Source organism: Crocodylus porosus, unplaced genomic scaffold (assembly GCF_001723895.1).
Source record: "Crocodylus porosus isolate Cpor-Errol unplaced genomic scaffold, CroPor_comp1, whole genome shotgun sequence".
In the NCBI taxonomy this organism is placed as follows: domain Eukaryota; kingdom Metazoa; phylum Chordata; order Crocodylia; family Crocodylidae; genus Crocodylus; species Crocodylus porosus.
The window spans coordinates 12380720-12406649 of record NW_017728910.1 but is presented as its reverse complement, the minus strand read 5'-3'; the positions used below and the strand labels follow the sequence as shown (position 1 = coordinate 12406649).

Here is a 25930-nt window from a genome sequence, read left to right as displayed (position 1 = left end):
AAGAAAACATTTATTTCTCTGGGTTTTCATTCCCTTTTTAATAAAAGATATTTAAAGGATAGAAGAAATCTGCATACATTTCCATCTACTTGGATACAATTCCAGCTGGGTTTCTTGAATGATTGCAACAGTGATCGTGTTTAACAATACATATATTGATTTGTTTTGATGACTGTCAAGGTTTGTTGTTTCCCTGAGGTCAACGTTAACTTATTGTATCAATAAGTTTTGCTATCATATCCACAAAAATCAAGACTTCTTCGTATGTTTTGCTTTACGTTACCTACTTATACAGACAAATATTTATTGCATCCATCTTCTATTTAAATAACAAATGTAGGTTACATCAGTTTACAGCCTGGACTATTTAAAAAGTTTTATGGGCAGCCAGCATGCATCTGAAATGGCACGACAGCTTGGTGATGCGTGTTGCTGGCTTTTTGTTTTTTAGGGGGAAGGGGGAGTGTTTCTTTTGTTTTTTTTTTTACATCCTATTTTTAAAAATGATTTCCTTTTTAGTGGCTGCCTGAAAAACTCTCAATACCTGGGAGAATTGATTGACTGTACAGGAAAAACAGCAAGCTAACTAGAAAGACAATACTATTACATATACAAAGTGGAAAAATAAAATTAGTTCCTCAATTTAAATATAAAAATGTGTAGTATTGTATATTTCAGTACTAGTTAAAAAAGTCAAAAGAATTGGCTTGCCAGAGTTCTTTTAATGAATATAACCTGTGAAAGAGAGCCTGGGAATTATGACTTCAGCATGTGCTTTAAAGCTGGTTGAAAGTTTAACTCTCATTTGACATCTGTGGGGTCTGAGTTCCTTTCTAAAACAAATGTTTTCCTGAATGAGGACATTTGAAATGATGTAAAAAAAAGTTTTCTGAGTTCACGAGTTCCTGTAAGAATGATAAGACCCATATTTTCTGCAGGTTAAAAGTACTTCACTACTATTAATTTAAATAGCATTTATTTAAATTTAGCATTTTACCAAGACTATTCATTTTCCTGTGCCAACCTGGAGCTCAAAAATAAGTGCTACATTCTAAAATCTCAGGTTTGCATTTGGGTGCCGCCAGCAGCAAAAGCTGCATTATGCATTTTGATGCTTAAGGTATTTGCTACGGAGTTGGGGTCATATATCTGAGCATCTGTTTTCAACTTGTTGATCTTCACAATGTCGTCATGAGATAGGGAGGTCCCGTTATCCCTGCCTTATAGATTGGGAATTGAGGTATACAGAAACTGTGAGCAAGTTGCCTTTGGCTACACACAGTCTGTGACAGAGGAGGAATTTGCATCAGGACAGGCTGGCATCTTAACTATCAAGGCCATCCCTCCAATCTCATCTGTCCTACTACTATTGCCTGTCTACATTTGCACATGCACATCCAAGGAATAAAAATAAGCTGGTAGGTCTAATGTTAGGTTTCCCAGCATCAACTCCCCCACTAAGTGAATTATGAGCATTTAACTCATTAGACTGGACTAACAGCACAAACAAAACAGTATTCTAGGATTAAACTTGAAGGACCAGATTCTTAATTGGTGTTAAGTTACAACTCTCCCTGCTTTAGTGTGTTTGTAGCATTTGGGCACATTCTGCTATTTATTATGCATTTATGTTTTTCCTTTATTTTGCATCTAATGTAACATTCAAAACTTTCTCTTTTCAGTTGTATATGAGCACAGATCAAGATTAGAGAAGTCTTTACAGAAGGAAAGGTTTGAGCATAAGAAAGCAAAAGAAGGTAAAACTTGTTTTTCATTTGATTTCTCAGTTAACTTGAGTGCCTTGAATCTTCCAGGTTTCAGAGATTTAATTTAAATTGATATTTCCCTTTAATATTTTTACATAATGCATCTTTATAAATACTTGGCAGGCCTGTCTGTAAACATAAAGCCCCCATCTCCATACTGATGCCAAGAGGCTGTTAGACACTGCATCATGCATAACCATTTCATGTGTTTACATGTGTAAATCCTCTGTCTAGTTACAAAAACCTGCCTGAGACAAATCTATAAGACCATGTGTATGTTCACATTAGATGCATACAATTAGGTCTTAATTCAGAAACTAGCATGTATCCTTCAAGTTCAGCACCCTTCCTGAATAGTGATGATTCTGATCATCAAACCTGGATGTCCTTGAATGATGTAATACTGGGCATATATTTGGCTGGATTGTGACAAGTATATGCATGTGTCTACAATTGCCAACTTGCCAAGCCAAGCATGAGATGCAAAAACATTAATGAAGTGCAAAGCCTTGACTCAGACGTTCCGGTTTTTCAAAATTTTTTTTTTTTTATGGTTTTACATTTCTACCAAGAAATTTTAAGCTATGATATAATGAAAGTCCATCCTGAGCTCTTTCTAAAATAGCTCCTGTAAATTAGGTGTTTTTTTGGTCCCTGGAACAAAAGGCATTAAAAGCTGCTTATGGTTTTTTTGCGCCATCTAGTGGACAATAGATCTCCAGTTACTTAAATGGCAGCTTATTTTCATAAAAAAAAAGTGTTTTCTGATTATGGACAAAGAGGATTTGAAATTAATTCACTGTAATACAGAAGTTCTTCTTTCTTTGGGATTGATACAAGTGGCTCTTGACCTGGGGAGCTTACATACTAGGTTCAGTTTCTAGCTATAGTCCTGAGGTTGGCTTGCTATACTTTGTATTGCACAATAGAACATAAAGTTCTGGCAGTATAGGCAGGTATTTTGGGAAACTAAGGATTGGACTAAAATTCAGCCTGTTTCCTATTTAGTTCCTCAGACAAGCTAAATGTAACAGTCCCTTACTGCAGTTCCTGTGTGTGTGAGCACATGTGTATGTGCAAATTTTCCATATACGTGAAGAGAATTTGGAAAATGGGTAACTCTAATCCCTTTTTCTTAGTACAGTATTTCTCCAATTTTGGTTGTCTTTTATTTTCTAGACTTTCTTGTTTATAAATTAGAAGCACAGGAAACACTAAATAAAGGAAGGGTAAGTAAAAGTATGTACATTTAAATATTATGATACAGATGAGGTTGATACCAGAGAAGAATATTTGATACTACTCCACTTACAATGGAAAGGAAAGATTATGTAATAGCCATTCAAAAAGATAAGTCTTACAAAACCCTAATTGAAGCCTTCACTTCTTTCATTTCTGCTGTCTGTGTTAAATGGCCCTTGTTAGAAAGATCCTAATGATGTGAGCTATAACGAGAGGCTATAATTTCTTCCAAGGAAATTACTTTGGCGAAAAAAATCCTCTGGTTTTGCTATAACAGTTGAAGCTAATGATACCCTTCTTTTTATAATGGCTGTCTTCTGTCAGCCAATCTTGATTTGAAGAAAACTGAGTAGGACAAGAAATTGAGATAAGAAGGCATCATAAATCCTGTAGTTACCGTCCTGTTTTTTTTCTTCCTTTGGATTGAGCCAGAGCCTTGTAAGCAAGGTTGTTTGGGCTGTAAAGTTAAAATTCTCAAGACAGCTAGGTTTGTGTAATATCTGCCAGGAAAAAAGCTATAACTGACAGTGGAAATATACTCACTGTCTGTAAAGAATTCTTTTTAATGACAGTAAGTTAAAATACTCTGCAGTTTATCTTGAGTCTAGAGTGGGGGCAGTAGTACCATAAGTAAAAACCCACTGAGATTACCTCCATTATAGAAGAGATGCATCTGGTACCTTTCAGAACCAAACCAATCCTTAACAGTCCCGGAGTGAATTGCAGTTGCTACTTTACAGTTTTCTAGTATGAATCTGTAGCGCCATGAAAGTGTATTAGGGTATGTGATTCTGTTCTCCCTAAATTAATGCTAGTGTTTTCATTTTACAGCAAGATTCAAATAGCAGGTACAGTGCACTGAATGTACAGCACCAAATGCTGAAGGTAAGTAATAAAAGATCTAGTGCAGGGGGGAGGGGAAGAGTGAAATATCCTGTAGTTTCAAGGATGTATTGAAACTGGTCTCACTCTTAGCCTCTCTCTAAGGGTCAGCATATTGTTTAGAAGAGATACTGTCCTTTCACGAGGAAGGTGAACTTAATTCCATTTGAGAGTTTTTAGATGTTTTTCGTCTTGGAATACTCCTTATACTCAGCAAAAAGATACTGAAAAGATAACTGAAAAGTGAGATCTAAAATCATTTTGCAAATCATAAAATTATATGACAGTTTTTGTCCTGTGGAAGTGGATGTGTTAGTAGGATAATACATTAAATATCTGCTTAACATTTTTAAAGCTTTTAGTGGGGAAAAAGGGAAAATGTAGGGGTTTTTTTTTTTCATTTCTGCTTTATGGCTCACTGTGTTTTAAAGTTTACTATAGCAAAAGGTAGAGTCTCTGCCATGGGTTCCTATGGCTTTTGGGTAAAGTTTTTCAGAAGGGGCTCAATGTCGGCCCAACTCTGCTTCTGCTAAATTTAAGGGAAACAAACTTTTCGGTTTTTTTGAGAATCCCATTCTTGACTGAGATTGTCCCTAAATTTTTTGGGCATTTCTAGATAAGTCCCAGTGATAATGGGATTTATATTTCTGAACCCTTCTTAGGCTTTTGAACTTTTCAACTTTTCTAGCTACTGTGGTTATTTTCTATGCAAACCTATCAATAATTTAATAAATAGCCATCACAGCTTTATTATGGTTTCCCTAGATGAATAGTCACTTCCATCCCAACTCCCTTCCCCACCCCTCCAGCTCACCACCACGAAGCAGGCCATATTTGATCTGGATTTGGATTCAGCCCGATTCGGGGGACAGTGATTCAATTCATTGATTTGGATCGCTCTTTGATTCGGCCGAATCTGAATCTGAATCAGAATACAGTATTCAGATTCTCAATACTGCTTTGAGATGCTGTAATAGGCACATGCTCGCTCATCTAGACATGCCATATAGGAACAGGATTGAGTCCTATGTGAGGGAACCTCCTGGAACATGCTGTGGAGTTTCCTTTTTTTCCCTCTTTACAGGTCATGTTCCAGATTTGGCTTTAGAGGCAGCAGGCACGTTAACCATATTGATTTGTAATACTACTGTGTGTCCAGGTTATTGCTGGAGGGATTCTTTGAGAAGGCACACTTGGGAGCTTCCAGAGGGGTACTGCCTCTGCCAGGGGGGATGGTATATCCCTAGGCTTGTGTTGCATGGGCTTCATAGCATTCCAGTTTTAAATAAGAAACTCCTTGTTCTGAATGCTTTCTATTCATCTGGGTTTATTTAACCAACTGCCAAAGACAATATTAGCCAGATGTGCAGATACAGAACTCTTTCAAACATCCAGCTTTGGCATTTGCAGAGTCAACATGAAGAACTAAAGAAACAGCATACTGATCTTGAGGATGAACACCGAAAACAAGGAGAAGATTTTAGCAGAACGTTCAACGATCACAAGCAGAGATATTTGCAATTGCAGCAAGAAAAGGAGCAGGAGCTCTCCAAACTGAAGGGTAAGTACAACCTCTGTTTTGCTACACAGATTTAAACTTGGCATTGCTTTCTAAACCTATCAAGACTAGTGTGAGAATATAAGAATAGAGATACTGATTCACCTCCATACCAGGTCTTTTACTCATCGGATCCTACTTTGCCATTTGGTAAAAACATGTCAACCTAAGTTTACTATTCAAGCCTCTGGTTTCTGTATCCTTTATTTTTAGAAGTTTACTGGAATTCCAACTAGCACGTTTTGGTTTTTTACTTTTATTTGGGTTTGAGATAAAGTGAAGAGTCTTAAATCTAAAATCCTTCACATGTTAGTGGCTGGATTCAAAAGAACAATGTTTACAGCATTTCACTTTGCCTCTTTGTTTTCAGTTTTGAGCCACTTTCAGAACTGAAAAAAGGACCTTTTTTTCTTTCTCTTGTGTTTAATCAGCATCTCGTTAGAAGATGAGACATTTGCTAATTCTGCCACTGGCTTATCTGTGTACCCACTGGAAATGACTTAACATTCCCGACCTTATTTTCTTGATATATAAAAGGAGGACACTTGTCTGTAAGAAAGCTGGCTATCTGCTTAGATGTGGTGTTATAAGGGCATGGTATATAAAACACTTCGAAGACAAAGTACAGCTTATTTTTCTGTCACTGTCAGATTCTGGAGTAGTCTTTGAATATAACTTGTCCATCCTAGTTGTACAGTGAGGGAAAACAAAGTCTAGACTAAAGACCTTTGCCATATACCCTAGGCCCCATCAACACCTTGGGTGATTTTTGGAGGTGCCTAAGAGCTGAAAAAAGGAGCCTACTTTAATTCAGAGCAAATCAAAAGGAGCCAACCCAAAATGTTCTCTGCAAAGGCAAGGTTTAGCATAATGCTTCATTCTGGTGGTTGCATCCACTACTGTCCTATGACAACACTTTACCTCTATCCATACTTCTTTGCAACACTGGTCATTCAGTCACTAAAACTACTAAGTCTTAAGAGTGAAAGTTTCTACCCTCCAACTGCAGCCTGGAGAGAGGAAGAAGGCTGAGGGCAATTACTGTGTGTGAAAGTCCCAACATAGATCCCACCTGAAGTTCCTGCCATTCCCAGCATAAATCTACAGCACCGTACTCAGGCTCTCCATCAAGAATTGAGAAGAGTTATATAAAAACAATTGCATCTAAAAAATTATTTGAATTTAACAGACTTCCCTGTAAATGTTTCACACCCTGGAAGATACCAGCAACAAGCTCAACATAAGCTTTGATTAATGTGCATTTATTGTCAATTTAGAAAACATTTTGTGGTTTAAATAGAACCTCCTTCAGTCATACACATCTCAAGAAAGTAGCTTAAGACCATGCCTTACCAAGCCAAGCAGTGGCACCCTTCAACATACCTGAGTATACCTGGTTGGCTCGAGCTTGCAGGGAAACAATGAGGAGAGCCAAAGCGGAAATGGAGCTTAGGTTGGCAGCAAAAGTTAAGGATAACAAAATGTTATTCTTTAAGTAAAAAGAAGGTGCAGGGTAACTTAGGGCCCCTTCAGCAACTGGTAACAGATAGAATGGCCGAAGTGGAGCTTTTAAATGATTTCTTTGCATCCGTGTTCCTGGACATGAATACAAATACACATCCTACTGGGACTTTAGGTAAGCCCAGTATAGATACCAACCCACCAACTGTTCATGCTGACCTAGTAAAAGGGCACCTGGAGGGATTGAATATATTCAAGTCAACAGGGCCCTGATGATCTTCATCCTAGGGTACTTAGCTTAGGGAATTAGCTAGAGTCATAGTGGAACCGATGGCACGACTGTTTGAGCACTCACGGCGCTCAGGACAGGTCCTGGAGGACTGGAAAAGGTCTAGTGTGGTCCCTATTTTCAAGAAGGGGAAGAAGAAGGAACCAGGTAACTATAGGCCAGTTAGTCTAGCCTCTATCCTTGGCAAGACCTCTGAGAAAATTGTTAAGGATCACATTTGTGGGGGACCAGTGGGTAAAATTAATGCTAAGGGGCAATCAGCATGGGCTCAGAGCAGGCAGATCTTGCCTGACTAACCTGGTTTCATTTTATGACTGGGTCACAAAATGCTTGGATGAAAGAATAGAGGTAGATGTTATTTACTTAGATTTTAAAAAGGCCTTTGACACCGTGTCACACCCAATTCTTATAAATATGCTAAACATTTGCAATGTAGATTATTACACAGTTCGGTGGGTAGAAAATTGGCTTATGGGCCGCACCCAGGGAGTGGTGGTGGATGGGTCTGTTTCTGCCTGGAGAAATGTAGGCAGTGTAGTCCCCCAAGGCTCTGTCCTGGATCTGGTACTGTTCAGTATCTTCATTAGTGACTTGGACAAGGGAGTAGAAAGCACCTTGTCCAAGTTTACTGATGACACCAAACTATTGGCAGGAGGTAAACAAACTAGATGGCGGGGAGTGAATCCAGGCTGATTTCGATAGGCTAGGGAAGTGGGCAGAACAGAATAGGATGCAATTTAACAAGGATAAGTGTCATGTGTTGCACCTGGGGAGAAAGAATCATCAACACTCCTACAGCCCAGGAGGTACCACTCTAAGGAGCACAACTGTGGAAAGGGATCTCGGAGTAGTAGTCGACTCCAAAATGAACATGGGTCGCCATTGTGATGAGATAATAAGTAAAGCTAACTGCACCCTTTTTTGCATAAGTAGGTGCATCACGAACAGGTCTAGGGAGGTGATGCTTCCCCTCTATGCAGCACTGGTCAGGCCACAGCTGGAGCACTGCATCCAGTTTTGGACACGCACTTCAAGAGGGATGCAGATGGCCTGGAGAGGGTTCAGAGGAGGGCCGCTCATCTGGTTAAAGGCCTACAGAAAAAACCCTATGTGGACCGATTTGGAGACCTGAACCTCTTCAGCCTCCACAAGAGGAGGCTGAGTGGTGATCTTGTGGCCACCTACAAACTCATCAGAGGGGGCCAACAAAAAATAGGGGATACAATTTTTACCAGGGTGCCTGTTGGTGTAACTAGAAATAAGGGCCACACACTGGAAGAGAGCAAATTCAGCTTGGACAACAGGAGAAAATTCTTTACAGTGAGGGTTGCCAAAATATGGAATATGCTTCCAAGGGGGGTGGTGCTGTCCCCTTCCTTGGAGATGTTTAAAAGGAGATTGTACAGACACCTGGCTGGGGTCATCTGACTCCAGCACTCGTTCCTGTTCAGGGCAGGGGGTTGGACTCGATGATCTAATAGCTCCCTTCTGACCCTATGAAACTAAACTATGAAACATTTTACTATATTTCAAGTATTATTTTATGTAGTAGAAATTTTTCAGCAGCATTTTAAGGATTATAAATACAGTCTTTAGTTTTATACATTTTGAATTCAACTTCAGTGGCATTGAAGAGTATTTTAAAATCGATATGTAAATCCAGCTATGTGGTTCACTTCTTATATATTGTTTTCTTTTTTTTAATAGAATCTCTGTATAATTTGCGAGAAGAGAATAGGCAGTTGAGAAAAGCACATCAAGATATCCATACTCAGCTACAAGATGTCAAGGTAAGTTTCTGTTTTCTAAAGGTGAACTTAGGTTTTGGCATACATGAAATGCTTTGCTAAGAGTTGAGGATTTGGGCGTGTTGCAGAGTAAACCTGCAGCTTTTGGAAGCTGACACAAAGAAGAGCAAGACTAACCAAAATACACTCATCTCCTGTATCTGCAATTTAGCCACTCATTTAAAAAATAATGATGGATATGAAAAAAGCATGAGGGAGAATACTTTAATTGGTTATAATACTGAAGGAAACCATTTCTGAACCTTACAGTAAGATTAGGTGTGATGTGTGTCTTATTTGCAAAAGCAAAGACGTCTTGTATCGTATTTTGTTTTTTGGTAAAGAATATTGAAGTGGATTGCATTTCAGGTGGCATCTGTATTCATCCACATCTTCTACAACTTTTAATTTTTGTAATTCCTGGGTTTTTTTCTCTCTCCATGTTTTAATCCTTTTTATAATTAGCTGTTTCTAATTTAAAATATGTATATGAATATAATTACATTTCAACAACTTCAGGTCATGGTGGCTCCATGCAAAACAAACTCTGAAACATGTAACAATCTTCTTTTTTATGTAGCAGCAGCATAAGAATTTACTCTCCCAACACGACCAGCTTGTAGTGACTTTGGAAGACCACAAGAGTGCACTAGCTGCTGCACAGGTCAGAAAGGAAAAGCAGCTTCTATCAGCTATACTTTCCACGAGATCTGTTGAATCTCCCAAAGACTTGTTTCTCTTACTTCAATTCATTTTTAACCTTATGCATGCAACCTTTTGCATGAGATTTTACAGTTAACACCATGATGCATACTCTTGGGAAGCGGGGGGTTGCTTGCCTTGATGGGTTTCTGTTGAATTTAAATTGTTCTAGATAAATCTTTTGTTCTTTAACAGCTTTGTTATGGGCCTAATCAAGCACGTTCACTGAGAAAAGTGGTTTCTTCTTAAATGTGAGAGAAAGCCGAAGACCTTTCTTTCCTTTTTTCCTATTTCTCTTGCAGAAGTTCTCTTAGCTCAGGGTCCACAGTCTCTGATATTTGAATATACCACTTTGAAAGAAACAAGTCACTCAGAATTCACGGTACACATTTATGGGATCTAGTCTTGTGTGTGGATTGTGCAATGAAGTGAGTGGAGTATAAAGATTAAGTTGGTGAAGCCAAGGGGGAGTATGGTTGAAGGAAAATAGTCCACCAGTTGAAATTCAGAAGTACTAATAAAGGGCAGTCTTCTACTAAAGAAAAAGTTCTAGAGCAGAGGTTCCCACATTTTTCTTATTGCATACCCATTTCCAGATTTACCAGCTGACCGTGTATCCCTATGTTGTACATTTTAAATGTTAACCCCTTAAATGCCAAGTATTATAATGAAAATTAAATCTACTAGTACACAATTTCTCCCCCGATACCACCTAGAGATGTCTTGTACTCCCATAGGTATGCATACCACAGTTTGCAACCCCTGTTCTAGAGCATCTGTTTAGTGAGGCCTTGTCCTATGAGCCCAGGTCTAAGGTCTGCTGGAACCAATGGGAAACTTTCCAATTATTTTACTGGGTTTTGATTTAGTCCTTTAACTACAAAATCTACAGCTTTGGTTTGTGTTGCACACGGCACCAGTCCAAGGCATGCCATATGCAGGCCCGGTCCAAGATCCACAGGAAGCTCAGTGGGCTTAAAGGTAGAGGCTGGATCTGGCCCATTGCCTACATCTTTGATGCGTCTAGAGGAGAGTACCAGCCTGTGAAATCTGAATTGGAGGAATATGGGGTACTGCTTTGGACAGTCTTTGTGTAGCAGTATCTTTAGATTGCAAATAAGTACAAAAATAATTCAGATGCTACCCTTTAATACTTAAGATCCTTAACCAGATTCATCTGGCTAATAAATTTAACGTAATCTCTAGAAACGTTATATAAAAGGTTCTGCTAAGTCTCCAAACAGGCAAAAGGGATCCCTCCAAAGTGGCTACGTGTAATTGCTTTATATTCTGTTTTGCTTTTTAGGTCTGTCTGTTTTTAATGGATATTACACTCTTTTGAAGCTGCTTCGAGGTGTGTCAAACTTCGGAGCTATTGCTATGTATTTCATCATATTAATCTGTAGCACTATGGATTTCGCTTTCTAGGGAACATCCAGTACAGCATACAGTGACATACAGTGCATTTTGTGCGTGCTGTTCTATTGATGCAATGGGAAACTGACAGTCAGTGGGGGTAGACAATAGCCAATCAGTAAAAAACTTAACTTGGATTTTAAAAAAGAGGAGGAAAAAGGAAAGGAGGATTGCCAAATGTACCTTTTCAAAGTAGAACCTTGGAGAGTTTCATTTAAGTTTTCTGCTAGAACAGTAGAAGATCTGATTCTTTTCAAACTCACTTGCATAGGCACCTTTCTATATCTATATCTGCTGGAGGAGTTTTATCCCTTCTGAAAAACTCTGCCTGCTTAGCTGAATAGTTCCCTCCATGGGTAACTTATTGAAGGTGCTAAGACTTTGGATTGATCCAAGAGACACCAATACAAGTGAACACAAGTAACATTTCACTTGGGGTGTTAAGGTCACGTACAAAGTCTAAATTCCTCTCTTCTTCCACCAGGAGAAACACCGATACTTTTTATTTCTTACTCTTTGCTAAAGTCAGTCTAGTTTGAATTTTTTTTCCTTACTCCCCTATTTTCTCTTGTTTCTTGTCTATTAGTAACTATTGTCTAAAGGCTGAGGATTGCTTAGCTTTAATCACTTTTATGTTTTGGGGGGGGGGTTTTTTGGTCTTTTTTTTTATTAACTTGATTTATGTTTCTAAAAAGAATTGCATTTTTGCTTCTGAACGAATGAGTGTGGTGCTTTCAGTTTCTGTCATTTTAAAGTGTACAAAGAAAATGAAATCATTCACTTCTGACAATCTTCTGCCTAGCATGAAAAACTAATCTTCAGCTGTGTGCCGGGGGATACTTTCCAATACACTTCGTATTTGCATGTGCACTGTGGCTGATGGTGTACATATTAAATCAGGATGCTCTAATGCATGGAAGCAACCAGTCTTAGAACCCAGGAGGTTTTGATCTGATGTGCATGTCAAGTGATTCTACATACCTGTGTTGTCAAGAAAATCATTCTGGAGTTGCCGTGTTTCAATGAGATGCTTGTTTCAGTACAATATAATGAATGCTTTTCAATTTTAGTCCCAGGTAGAAGAATATAAACAGCTGAAGGACACACTCAACAAAATGCCAAGCTTTCGACAACCTGAACGTTTAGAGCAACCAAATGTGCAACTGAGGGCAGCAATGACACCAGTTCCTTATAGTCACCTGCCAACACATCAGGAGAATGAAGCTGGAGAGCACAAGGAGGTAAATCAACTGCCTTAGAAACTTTTTTGATGATCTCCAAACTGCAGTGGGGAAAGCCCTGGTGCAGGAAACCATAGGTTTAAGGCCTGTTGATTTCTTAAGGGATATAAGCGCATGCCTAATTGCTTTGCTGTGTCAGGACTCATCTGTAAAGTGAAGAGTTGAGGAACAGTTTAACATTGATATGGGTTTGGAGAAAGTGTGTTCAATAATTATTCTTTCCCACATAGTTCCAAAAGCTCTTAAGCTCCGTGGCTTTTCAAAATAATTCTCATAAATCTAAAAATCAGCTGGTTGGCTTATCTCAGGTAATTTAAATGATAGATATCTGTTGTTTAAAAGGTAATGAAAAACCTCTTATGGTTAGCTTTTCTGCAGATGCTTTAAAATGTAACTGTAGCTCAAATGGATTGTAATTTCAACTCAGCCTTATTTTCCATGTGGTGTTTGGAAGCAGGGACTCCAACATTTCTGAATCAAAATCAAGTGCTACTCAGAGCTGGGTTGCAGTACTATTTAGCATATTTTGAGTTTCATTTTAAATTAAGTGCCATGAGTTAGTTCAGATTACTGTTATTTCTTAAACATGTAGGGCCAAGGACCAGAGCCTGATATTTCTACTCATGTTAAGTAGAATCTCACCTCCAAAAGCAATCAATGAACACACTTCTGAAGTAAGGTACCACTCAGTGTGAGCAAAGATATCTGAATCTGTTCCTTCACTTGTATGGTCAAACCGTACTGATTTTAACTTCTTGATAATTCCATGTTTATTCACATTAAGCAATTTATCATGCCACAAGTAATTTCTGCCTTCAGCAATACTCTACTAATGAAATAAGGTACTACTACTGATTAACCTTGGAAAAAATCTCTCTTTTAACTATGGTGTTGAAAAGGATGCAAAATAAGTATTATACATTATGGATTAAATGTTCAGCAGTCACTCCTTGTGAAGGCATAACTTTGTTCCTGAGATGATCTCTGTGGGGCTAAATGTGGGCATTAAAATGCCCACAATAAACAACTCTGTTTACACCCACAAAAAAGTAGACTGATGTCAAGCTACTACTTCAGTGGTTATTTTGAATATTTGCTTGACCTAATAACTAGTGATGAAACCAGGCAGACATTAATTTCTTTTTATGGATACATGCTTATTATGCCAGTTTACTGAGTACTGTACTCTACAGGTAAGCACCGTTTTGAAGTACAGATTTAATATTTCATCTCCCACAGGCTCCTGAGACTGAGGGTAAGCCACAAGAAAGGGAAGAAATAAATATTCGGGGAAGGGAAGGTAGACTTGGATCATTTCATTTGGACAGAAGGGGAAATGGTGGTCACCCTCCAAAAGAACTAAATATTCAGGAGCAACAAGAAGCAGGAGAAGATGAAGTGCAACATGTGGACCAAGTGGAAGAAGAGCGTAAAAAAGAACTTGAAGAGGAGGAGATGGAGCAGGCAGGGCAACCCGAACACTTGGTGGAGGAACAGGATCAAACACCTGATGAACATGAATGGAAAGCTCAGGAACAAAAAGAAGAAGAAACCAACATGCTGGGTGACCACACTCTTTCAGAGGTACATGGTTAATTTACTAAACCTTTTCCTTAAATTAGCGCCCCTATGTTCTGGCTTCTGTCCATTGCTTGTTCTGATTTGCATCTGCATATTTGTAGACATGATGAGTATAATTTAGATTTACATACAACTGTGGATTAAGACATTGCTCTTAGATGTATAGGACTCAAATGTGTGCTTAAAGAGTTGACTAATCCAGAGCCTGTCTTAAGTGATGTTAATTCTGGTAGCAATTCACACAGTGCAGAAGGGCAAGTTTTATCTCCCAAGAGCTGTATATTTAGATGGAATCAGCTTACAGTTTTTGGGCTGTGTATATGTGCATGCAAATATGCTAGCTTTTAGAGCAACTCTCTTCTGCAATATTAGATTTGATGCCTCATTCGGTCTTAAAAAATACAAGTATGTTTTATATGCAGTTAGCTAACTTCAGTAAACACTTTTTTTCCATTCAAGTGTTTGCTAATATTTTGACAGAGCCTTAATCAATGTATATATACAAGTCATGTTCTTACTGATTTTCCAGCATCCCCCGATTTCCCCCTACTCCCCCAAGGTTGGTTCCATGAAGCTTTAAATAGAAACTGCCAGACCTGGATTTACATTCTAGGTCAGGTCTTAAATAGAAGAAGTAATTTTTTAGTCCCCTGCAGACATTTACCCAGCTCACAAAAAACATTGTATAATTCAAGGATGATGAGAATTCTTTACTCAAGAGGAACATTGTCAGAGACATCTTAATATTACGATTTGGGTCCAGTATCAGAATATTGCCCTGCATTATGCTCAGATGCCAGCAATGTATAATTTCTCACTGAAGCCAGCACCCTGCTCAAATGCCAGTGAATTTCATGGGTAGAGCATATATGACTCTCCACTTGTTTTGCAGTGGTCTCAATATATTTCCCTGTCATTTTTTAGTAAACTAAGAAAGGAAGCATTGTTATGCTTTCACACCATTTCAGTTATCCAGCTGTGCTTGAGTATTTTAGCACACTGGATATAATTAAGATATTGTAAAGGAGACAGAAGAAGAAGGGTGGGATGAAGGTCTTGTATTATACACTGGAATGGAGTAGGGAACAGCCTTTACGAACTTTTGCTGCTTTCCCCTGAACTCTGCCAACACTGTACACCCGCAACATTTCTCCAGTAGAGTAAGACAAAAGTAGTACCAATAATTTTTTTTCTAATATGTGCAAGTACCTGCTACCATGGGATCGGAGAACTGTTCTGGTGAAGTCTGGCCTCGCCACACCTATGTTGCTGAAACTGTTTATATTGCAGCATCTTATATTCTAATTATGTTATAAAAGGCTATTCCTGTGATGACTGACTGTATCATTACAAACCCTTTACCTATATTTTTCCTAGTGCTTCCATTCCCTGCATGCCTTTTTCCATTGCCTGCATCCCCTTCTCATTTTTGTGATTAGTGGCTTTGGCATGTTTATTGCTGGTAATAAATATTCTCGTGGGAGGCAATAAATATTATTGCTGGTAATAAATATTCTCGTGGGAAGCTCATTTTGATAGTGAAGGAAGATATCAACCCCCAAAATAGTGTGTATATTCAAACGTGTTTGTGTTCCAGGAAACTCCAACAAAAACTATCACTAAAAGATACAAACCAGCTTATGAAGAACAGTTGGAACAGCAGCGCCTGGCAGCCCAAAGAGCTGAGGAAGCCAATCGGCTAAGAGAACATCAAGAATCCCTACGTCAGCAGAGACTGCAAGGACAACTATTACGGCAGCAACAGCTTCAAGAAAGAGAGCTCATGCTACAGAGACAGATTGAACAAGGAGAGGAACAGTATAAAAACCAGCAGAGGTAAACTTTTTTTCATATATGCACCTTGTGTTGTGTAGTTTTGGATTTCATGGATTCCAGCCTGAAAAGAAAGTAGTTGATGCATTTTCAGAAATACCTCCCATACTCAGAACCACTGATTTAAAATTCAGGGTGGCTTTGGCTATTATCTTGCAAAGATGTATAGATATAAAGATGTATAGATCTCTCTCTAGATATAGATATAGAGTAGAAGTCTTGTAAAGTAGAAGTCCTACCTGGTCAGAGAGTGCATTAAAGTTCTCATACTTCCCAAGAGTTTTCCTGTAATGTTTTTTGACTAAAACTTACCCTGCTCCAACTGTAGCATTGCTTTTTGCTCACTGGTGGTTACCCTTCAACCCAGAGGAGCCTGTATTTCAGTGGAGCACTGACAAACGCTAACTTGCAAGTCCTCACAACATCCAGTAGACAGGTAGTACTGTTCATTTCTGTAGATGGGTAAAATGTTACAGACAATCTTTAGGATCCTGCACAAGAATGGCTTATTTTGCGAGGTGTATTTTCTTTTATAAACAGTAATGGAAGGATTTCGTTAAATGAAATTCAAGGAAAACGTAGTTAAAGAATCCCATATTTTAGGAGCAAGAGCTCTTTTCATAACAGAAATAATGTATTTACTTATAATCTTCTTAGCCAACGAGCTCATTATGACAACATGGACCATGATATTGTACAAGGAGAAGAGGAGCATGGTATCCAGGAGGAGGAGGGAGGTGAGATTTGAATTTTGTCCTTATGCCATCCTCCCTGAACAGTCTTTAATGAAGGATTGTAATATCCATTCTGTTTCTACTTTCCAAGTTTCCTGGATTTCAAAAAAGACAGCTGGGCTTTTAGTAACTCAGACTTGTTGGGTTTTGATGCTTGAGTTGACTCACTGAGGTAGAGATCTAGTTACAGTTACAAGTGCAGCTCCAGTGGTTGGGCCACTGGGCTGGGACTCTGGACATCTGAATCCATTTTTTTGCCCTGAAATAAACTACTTGTTTGGCCATGGGCAAGTCGCTTAATCTTTCTACACATAATCCATTAGCATAATTCTTTTTGCTTTGTCTATTTAGGTTTTATTCTTTTCAGGACATGGACAGGATTACTATGTTGTTTTGTACTAGGCTTTGTGCAGGATCCTATTTCCTAACTGGAGTCTGTATATACTGCTGTAATTCATTAATAAATTTTCCCAGCATACGAAAGGGACACTCAGCACCAGGATGAAGCTGATGATGATGATCAGAATAATGAACATGAACAGCAAGAACCAGATCATCAAGCAGAAAACCAGGAGGCCGATGAACCAGTGAGTACAACTGAGAGGCTGAGTTTAACATGTAATGAAGTTGCTATTGAAGTTTAAAAAACACGCACAAAATCAGGTGAGCCTGCTGCTTTCAACAGCCAAGCCAGCTGGCTGTTGAAATAAGGTCTTGAACATAACTTGTCTTGTATTTTGGTTTTGTTTGTTTTGTAAGAAATTAATATGGCCTTCATTGTTAAGGGCAATCTGCCTTTGTGCATATCTCAAGTCTTTCCTGTCAGCAGAAAATGGCATGAGAATTTTGACCTGAGACTTGGGAAGTCTTGGATACAAAACAGTGAAGGAGTTTCTCATTGGTTGTTAGAGTGGTGGTGAGTGCCTCTTTAAGGACGCCACTGTGGGAGAAGAGGGAACATGTATCCAATTCTGCATATAAACCTCGCTGTATTTTGTTCAGCTTTGGTGTATGTCAGATGTGTTTATGATTACAGACTGGATGGTGTGGCAGATATTTTTAAAAGGCGAGTACGTATCAGCCATATGAGACCTTTGGTATCTTTGTAGCTGACATCCTTAAATCTGTGAAACCATAGAGAAAAATAAACATAAAGCAGAATGGTGGACCATGGGAACCTTTCTTCCTTGAGTAACTGTTACAAATGAGATTGATGTCAAACTTTCTCTGAATGGGATGACTTTGAAAGGAGCGTAAGATTTTGAAGCCCAGACCCAATAAGCATTTTGGCATTTGACCAATCTGAACTGTCTTGTCCTTTGTCTGTCATCACTTGGCAACTTTCTGAAGAAACAAAACAGTTCAGTCTCTGTTTACTATGTAGTAGACAGATGTCCACATCATAGGTCTGTATGTTTCCAGTACTGGAAACCTGACATTTTCCATAATCACTAAGTGTTGATCCAGTCTTCACTGAAGGCAGGGGGAAGACTCCTCTTGGCTTCAAAGTGTACTTGACTGACTAAGGTAACTAGTGACAGCTTTCAAGTGAAATACAATTATATGATAAGACTAGTGTGTCTATAGAAGAATAACTTCCAAAAATTACAGAAGGTAGCTGTTGAAGATGTGAACCCAGCTGATGATCCTAACAATCAAGGAGAAGATGAATTTGAGGAAGCTGAACGAGAGAGAGAAGAGAATATGCCAGATGAGAATGAGCAGCATAAACAAAATGATCAAAAACAGGGCCATCCAGAAATGGAGGACCATTTAGTGGTGAGTTGATGAAAGAGATCATGTGCAGGTGTCCAAGTGCCTCTACAGCTACTTAAAAATGGCTGCTCTAAAGATGCCACCGGAGGAAGGCCAAGATTAGTGCTCTAAAGCCATGTTTAATTTTCTTTAAGGAGATCACTTTTAAACTATGCACACACATAGGTCTGGGGACATCTTGCCCTTGTCTCTCATGCCACGGGCCCTGACCTATGCCAGGCTCCATACTCTGATTTGGCTGGGTCTCCAGTCTGGCTGCTTCATCCATCAACAACCTGTTATTATAATACAGCAAGTAATTTGTTCTTCACTCAGTTCCTTTCCAGGGGGCTTCCATATTGCCCCAAGTTATGCACAACCTTATGATATGCAACCCTGACAGTTTTTTATCCTCTGGATATCATATTGCATGGTGTGTTTTGTATTCGCCTTTATACTGTAATTTCCTTGGTCTGCGTCTTTCAACCTGTACCATTCGGTAATTTCATTACAATCACTCTACTGTCTTTTTTTTTAATTTGACAAAATCTAAATGATATATCCAGTTGAATAGCAATTTATAGAAACCACATTTTATAGGTGTAGTGCAGGTAGCTCTAAGACTCAGAATTACTAAAATTAAGTATTGCAAAACTAAGTTTCCACCCACACACTTTCTACAGATGGCAGGAAACCCTGACCAGCAAGAAGATAATGTAGATGAACAGTACCAGGAAGAGGGAGAAGAGGAGGTAAGAATATGAACGCTGGATATGATTGGACTGAGCTAACTCAGCAGATCTCAGCTCATTCTGGTGAATGTCAGTCACTTGTATAAAATTAAATGTACCCTAACTTTCTTTGCCTATAATAATTTTAAATTGTAAAATACGGATAGTGTTTTCAGATCTCCCCAAGTCTTATTTTTGCCAGTGGACACTTGTGCTGCTTTCCATCAATTTTCTATATAGCTGAGCATTATTTGGACAGTAACTGAAAACATTAAACCATTCACTATTTGGGGTGAGCGATCTCACACAAACCTCAAGCCCTTCAAATGTCACTGAAATCATCATTTACTTTGAGTGTCTAATTCCATATCGCTGTTGCAGACACACCGCTGTCTTGTACACTTTACTTATTAGCCCTGACTGATTTATCTATGTTCTTTCTAAGTATTTCAAGCTATTTAAGTCTCCAGTAGGCATGCAAACAAATAGCCGTGAAGCTATCAGTACACACATCCACACTGAGAAAAATAAGACAATAGCTATTTTTCTGCTTTCAAATTTTGCACTGCCTGCTAATCCTGCAGGCCATATCATACACTGCTCTGTGGTTCTTAGGATATACACAATCAATTGTTTCTTGCTTTCCATGTAATGCTGTACTACAGAGCAGCAAATATGATCAAGTGGTCATACTTGCTTATGAAGAATCACTCTGACCAGAGATTCACTGTAAAAGAGTTCAGAATACCATGTCTGGAATATGCTGGCATTGCTAGCAGCGCACCTAGGGTTTAAGCACTGTCAGTGAGAACTTGGTTTACATGGGACAAGCAGAAAACTTCTTGCAGGTTTGTTGTGCTGGCTTATTAACCATAAATTAATTCACTTCCTGGGTGCACTTCATGGATTAGAAGTCGCGGGATTTAAAACAATGGTTTTACTTGTATGTCTAAATACACTACTGAATTGGAACCAAAAGAGCTAAAGAACTCAACTTTACTTGCTAACTCTTCCTTCAGAAAAACAACCAAGAAGAATCCCATCTAGAGGCTTTTTAATTTATGTGATATGGTACTTAAGGGCTATCTAATAAAATGAGACACAGATTTAAAGGTTTCCAGACTTGTGATGCTACAGATAATGAAGAAGGATACAGACTGAGATTTAAAATTTCATATCAAGGTTATGGCTATAATCCTGTTACAAATAAATGACAGACACTAAATGCTGCTCTCTGTTTATGTCAGCAGAAATAGCTCACAAGACTTTGCACTTGTAAACCGAAAACAGAACTAACTCTTACTGATCCTTTTCAGTTAGAAATCCTTGTGCTGAGGGAAAGGTCTCCTTACAAGAGGCTTTCCCTGACTTGTATTGGGGTGAGGTAGGAGGAAGGGTAGGGAAGAAAGGGATTACCTCCAGTTTAGGGGGCCAGGGTTTGTTTAACCTGAGGAAGTTTCATCTGTTTAACTCTGTTTAAACAGGCTGCTAAGTGAAATTGATACAGGCTTACCGCAGTGTACCTCAAGGTTATCAAGTTAGTAAAGCTTGGTGTTAAGCTATTTTTAAACAGCTTTTTGCTACACTAGACTAAGTAAAGATCCAGTGCTACTTTTTATGGAGAGGAAACCTAGGGCCAATTTGGAGAACTTTTTATTTCAAGAAGGAAAAGGGCAGGTTTGACATCTTCATTGACCAAGACCAGAGAAAGGAGTTACGAGCAGAAGGGGAGGCAATCACATGAATGAAGGAAGCGGTAGGTAGGTTATCAGTTGGTTGGTTGTTTGGAAAGCTTGGCCAGAAGCCACAAGGAGGAAGGAGGTGAAGTCATCTCTCCGTCTTTTTCCTGCTATTTTAGGAGTTCAGCGTTCCGACTCACTACAGCTATAGCGAGGATTGAGGAGGAAGCTATTACTATTATTTTGTTTGAACCGTGTATCAAGGCTGAGACTTGGAACTCTGCAAGCCCCCAGTGGGATTGCTGTAACCAGAACTTGGTGCTGCACTATGGCTACACAACCGTAATACAGTAGTTTTATTTTTGGATGAGGGGGCACACCTGGTATAAAAAAGTAGGTTGGGTGTACATGTTGGCTGGTGGTGAGAAGGGCTGTATGAAAACCGTACTTTGAATTCAGATAGCTGCTTGGAGAGCAGAGAAATTGTGGGATACATATGAAAGAACCCACAAATGTGCAAACCTGTGCATTTGTGCTCCGTTAGGTCCAGGAAGACTTAACCGAAGAAAAGAAAAGGGAACTGGAACACAATGGTGAAGAGCCATATGGTGAAAATGATGAAAATGTAGGTACTGGGTAAACCCACAAACACAATAAAACAGGAAGTTTTGATACCTACTGGAAAGCTGCAATCCTAGCAGGGTGGGGAAGACAATATCCTAATGGTGTAGCTTTCAGTCATGAGTTTCAAACTTTCAAACACATCAAGCAAACCAGTGGATGAGGTTTCAGAGCAGGTAGATGGGGATGCGGTTGTGTTGCTAGGTTTGAAGCAAAATCAGATTAGCTTCTAAGAGGGCATGGGTCTTTTCTGGGGGGAAGGGGTGGTTCTCCTTCCAACTACAGCCCCCTCAGAAGGCCTAGTATTTAGCTGGACTGGCACTATAGGGACTCTGGGTTATGACATTTCATCCTCCAGAGCGTTGCAATATTAAGGCCCCTTTGTCCTCCCTTTCTCAGGGTAGAAGTTCTGTCCTGCACCAGAATGTCACCTGAACCCAGCCGTGTGTGTTGGGATTTACTGTGGAGTGGCTTTTTAAAAATTATTAAACCTATTTTATTGAATTGTTTTTATTTTCTCTTTTCAGGCTGATGAAAAAACCAATGATGGTGCAGATCAAGAACCAGAAGTGCAAGATGAGAACCACCAAAAAGAAGGCCATGAAGTAAATTATGAGGAAGAGGAGGAGGAGGAAGAAGGCGGTGCTATTGTAGCAAAAGCCCGCAGACGAGGGGAGATGTAATCCTTTGCTGAAAACAAAATTCCCTCTTGAATTGAACTTTTTTTTTTAGAGTATTTAATTACAGAAATTTAAAGTTTTGCCTTTTACGCTTTTTACTTTTTTTATTAGATGCTCTCATACATTTATATGAATATACTATTTTGATATTCTAGATTAGCATTTTTTGTACTAAAGCTATACACAAAGAACAAATACAATAGGATAGATCTCATTTTTCATAAACGTGGAGATGTTTAAAAGAACAATTTTGCTATAAAATGTAAATTTTCATATTGTCCAAATTTTGCAACTTCAGGATGCATTGTAACATAAGAGGGACATCTAGTGCCTGAAACTGCTCAGCCTGAGTCACTGAAATTTTGCCTTTTAACTACAATACTTGCCAGGCAAGGGCTAGCTGAATTATGTACCCAAGTCGCAGTCCTGCAGTGATTTATAGGGTTTGAACTTTAAGCGCTCAAGTACTTTCTTCCGAGATTACTTGCATCCCTAAAGGTAAGCACGTGTACAAGCGTTTGCAGGAACAGGCCTTACTTTTGTAGACGCGTTACAATTTAAAACATGCAAGCTGCAAAAGCTTTAGAAATAGAACCAGGTTAACAACTGTTAATCTTAACAGTTGCTTATATACTGTTGTATTAAACGATGTTATACTGCTCATAACTAGGTGCTTCAGTTGCAATCTGCTTCAGCAGATAATGAGAAAGATAGCTTACTGGTCAATGTAAATTATCAGTACAGGACATAGAAAACTCCTCACACAATTGGCATGCAATGAAAAGTCCAATCATTTCAATTTCTATTTAACACTACATTCTGTACAGGAGCTCTGAAGGTTTACAAGAGGAGGAGTTTGGTGTACAAAATACTTTAGATAAAAAAAATATTAACAATCACTTGTTGAATAAGCTTATGGAATTTAAATGAGTGAATTTGACTGGTGCAGGGCATCATCTCTGAATTTAACTTCCAGATTTCTGGAGGTATTTCTATATTCATTGTTGCGCTTGATGGTGAAAAAGTAAACTAGAGACAAACTTTCTTGTAAGCACGCACTGCAACATGTCTTGCTTCTCTCTTAGCACTGCATGTCAAAATGCTAACCATACTAGCCTTTGGTAGGCTGGTAATAAGGATGCCAAGTTCTATAATGAACATAATCAAGATGCATGAAAATATGCAGTAATGTGATACACCTTGGCTATTTAATTTACTTTAAAGAAGTTAGGCCAAAGGACAATATATAATCATCCATGGTACTCTTGAATTAATGCTGGAGAATGGGGATCTGGATTTCCTGGGAGAATTCCATTGCTGGAGGTGAGGCATACCATAGCTGCCCATGAAGGTGTTAATATATTGTAGAGTTCCCTTTCCCACTTAATTTTTTTTAAATGATACAAATTTATTTTTTAGTTTAACTTTTTGATATGAATGTAATTTAATTCATTTTCTACTAACTCTGTTATACTTTGTTTTATAGTTCATCTTAATTTTTCCTGATTTTTTTTTTTTTTCCAAAGCATCTTCATGCTGCTTCCATTTGATAGGAATATTTTTTGTCAGCATGCATTTTGGGCTTTTTAGTTACCATAAATCAAATTTACCTTGTGTATAAAAGAAGAAAAAGTTTACATAATACTGTAAAATGTATAATATGTACATAATCTTCAGAATACAATTATTTTGGTAAATTGGTCTGTATTTTTAATGTCACTGTTGCAGTATTTAATTATTTGAGGCATAATAAAAACTTGACTGCAGTCAATAAAGCTAGAACGTGGGGTACCAATCTCTTGTGGAGTGACCAATCTCTTGCTCTCCTAAGTGTCCATTCATGTTTTACTTGAAGCTGGGAGAGAGGGAGAGAGGACTGCAGCCAGGAGGGGAGTCGTGAGCTTGGGCACAATGAGACGACTTGGAAACCACTGATCTAAAAAGCTCTCATCTGGTCGGTGAAATTGATGTTCTCTCACTGAACCGAAGTCAAGCTTCAGAAGCCACCGTTTTGGTGTCTCGGTCTCTTGGGCAAACCTGCCGTACGCTGGGAGCCTTGAGGCTCATTGCCCCAGTTGTGGGGGAGGGAGGGCAAGGGGATCAGAAGCTCTGGTCAGAGACAGGGTTTTCAACCTCGGGTTCCCCAGTGCGGCATCAAGAACTAAACTCTGACTAGAAATGAGGCTCCCAAGGTTTTCAGACCCCTGCCCCAGTCCAGAAACTAGAAACTGCCATGGCAGTTGACCCTGAAATGGTGACGAAATTGTCCTGCCTCGAAGTCGCAAAAAGTTAATCAAACCCAAGATGTTTGTGCGCATAACCTCTTGGGCTCCAATAAATTTTCTGAGAGAACTTGTCTGTCAAATGAAACTCACCCAGTGTAGTGGCGTACAGTAGTGAGGCAGTATAAATGGTAGGAAACTGTTCAAACTGAACTTCGATCACTTAAGCGGAGCTGAAGGCCTGTGCTCATTTTTTTCACGCCATAAATTTCACTGTTGTTAAGTATTGTCCTGCATGCAGTAAATAGTCCAGTCAGTGAAAACAAAACTATGGTTCAGTAAAGTAGTTAATGATTAAGAACTCTATCCTGTAGGACAAATTAATTTTAAAAAATCTGATGCCAAGGGATGGCCCTAGAAGTATAATTTGATGCCAGTATTTAGATACAACTATACTTCTAGGGCCATCCTTTGGCATCAGGTTTTTGAAAATTAATTTGTCCTACAAGATGGAGTTCTTAAAATGAACAAACTTCAGGAGCTAGGAACCAGAGTAGATAATCAGTTTAACACAGTCTACTGTGGCCAGAAGACTTGAGGAATAGTAGAATGGCTATACTGCTACCTCTGACCTTGCCACTGCTGGAGTATTGCATCTAGGTATGCTGCCCACGCTTCGACTAAGATATTAAGTAACTGAATCCTTTCCAGTCTCAAGTATGATCAAACTATTGGAAAGCCTGCCTTGTGGTAAGAAGCCGAAGTGGCTCTACTCATGAAAAATGCTTTGCTTGCAGTCTGTAAGTAGGTGCAAAGAAAACAGAAAATTAATAGAAGAGTCTTCAATTGATCAAATATAGGTATAACCAACTGGCAATGACTGGGAGTTGAAGCCAAGTACATAGTGATTAGAACGCCATTTTTTAAATAGCAAGATAATCACTGAAACAATTTATCATAGATCGTTTTTCACAGGTTCTTCAGCCACTGCAATATTTTAGGAGAGATGTTCCAGCTTGGCCTTGTGTATTGGGCTTGAAGCAGGAAGTAATTTAAAGAAGTCTGATTGCGTGTACAATGCAAGATAAGGGTATTTCACTCCTTAAAAATCCATGAAATGAACAAAACTCAATGGTGCTCACGCTAAAAGGCAGGAAATCCTGCAGAATTGAGAGAATAATAAGGCTTCAGGACTAAGTCTTACTAAAATGGCTGTTCCTGGGCACATTTGCTTTCAGTAGTTCCAGTTTCTTCCTTTGCTGTGAAGGACATTTTGTACCCATGAAAGAGACAGTAACTGCATTTGCAATCTGAGGCTATTGCCAGATGCCATGGAGTTACTCCGTAGTTAAAAGCTACTCATAATTTTATATTTGATGGGGGCTGTGCAGATATACACAAAGTAAAGCTACATTTTAATTTGGCATTTAATTCAATACGAGATTAGGAATGAATTAAATGCCTCCATTTAACAGCGGATAGTACAGTATTGCCATGATTACCACCGATCTTCAAAAACTGCAGTACTGACTAGTTTCCGACCGGCTATAGCCATCTTTGCTGCAGGTTTGTCTGACAAAGGATCCATGGAGTGGCTATTGCAAAATGTGACCTCTGAGTCGTTGGATTATCTTTTCAAGTCAAAGCACATAAATTTGTTTACTATGTGTAAATAGCAATTCTTACTCTGCAACAAGCGGGAAATACAGATTACAGCCAAAATATTTGCAGGGTGAAGGGAATGAGAAAC

At 38.8% G+C, this 25930-nt stretch overlaps 1 protein-coding gene across 2 annotated transcripts in view; it reads left to right on the top strand.

The window, feature by feature from the left end:
• Nucleotides 1-23753, top strand: part of GOLIM4 (golgi integral membrane protein 4) — a 50186-nt gene extending 26433 nt beyond the window's left edge. The window contains exons 2-16 of one of the 2 annotated variants that reach the window (XM_019532691.1): nucleotides 1683-1757; nucleotides 2946-2995; nucleotides 3840-3893; nucleotides 5301-5451; nucleotides 8906-8988; nucleotides 9566-9649; nucleotides 12174-12344; nucleotides 13584-13928; nucleotides 15523-15761; nucleotides 16416-16495; nucleotides 16967-17079; nucleotides 18104-18271; nucleotides 18931-18999; nucleotides 21202-21282; nucleotides 21806-23753. In XM_019532691.1, coding sequence (XP_019388236.1) covers nucleotides 1683-1757; nucleotides 2946-2995; nucleotides 3840-3893; nucleotides 5301-5451; nucleotides 8906-8988; nucleotides 9566-9649; nucleotides 12174-12344; nucleotides 13584-13928; nucleotides 15523-15761; nucleotides 16416-16495; nucleotides 16967-17079; nucleotides 18104-18271; nucleotides 18931-18999; nucleotides 21202-21282; nucleotides 21806-21961 — 1919 coding nt within the window. In that variant the 3' untranslated portion in view covers nucleotides 21962-23753. The remainder of the gene's footprint in view (nucleotides 1-1682; nucleotides 1758-2945; nucleotides 2996-3839; nucleotides 3894-5300; nucleotides 5452-8905; nucleotides 8989-9565; nucleotides 9650-12173; nucleotides 12345-13583; nucleotides 13929-15522; nucleotides 15762-16415; nucleotides 16496-16966; nucleotides 17080-18103; nucleotides 18272-18930; nucleotides 19000-21201; nucleotides 21283-21805) is intronic. The other variant, XM_019532692.1, reaches the window with a different exon arrangement.
• The last annotated feature ends 2177 nt before the right edge of the window (nucleotides 23754-25930 follow it).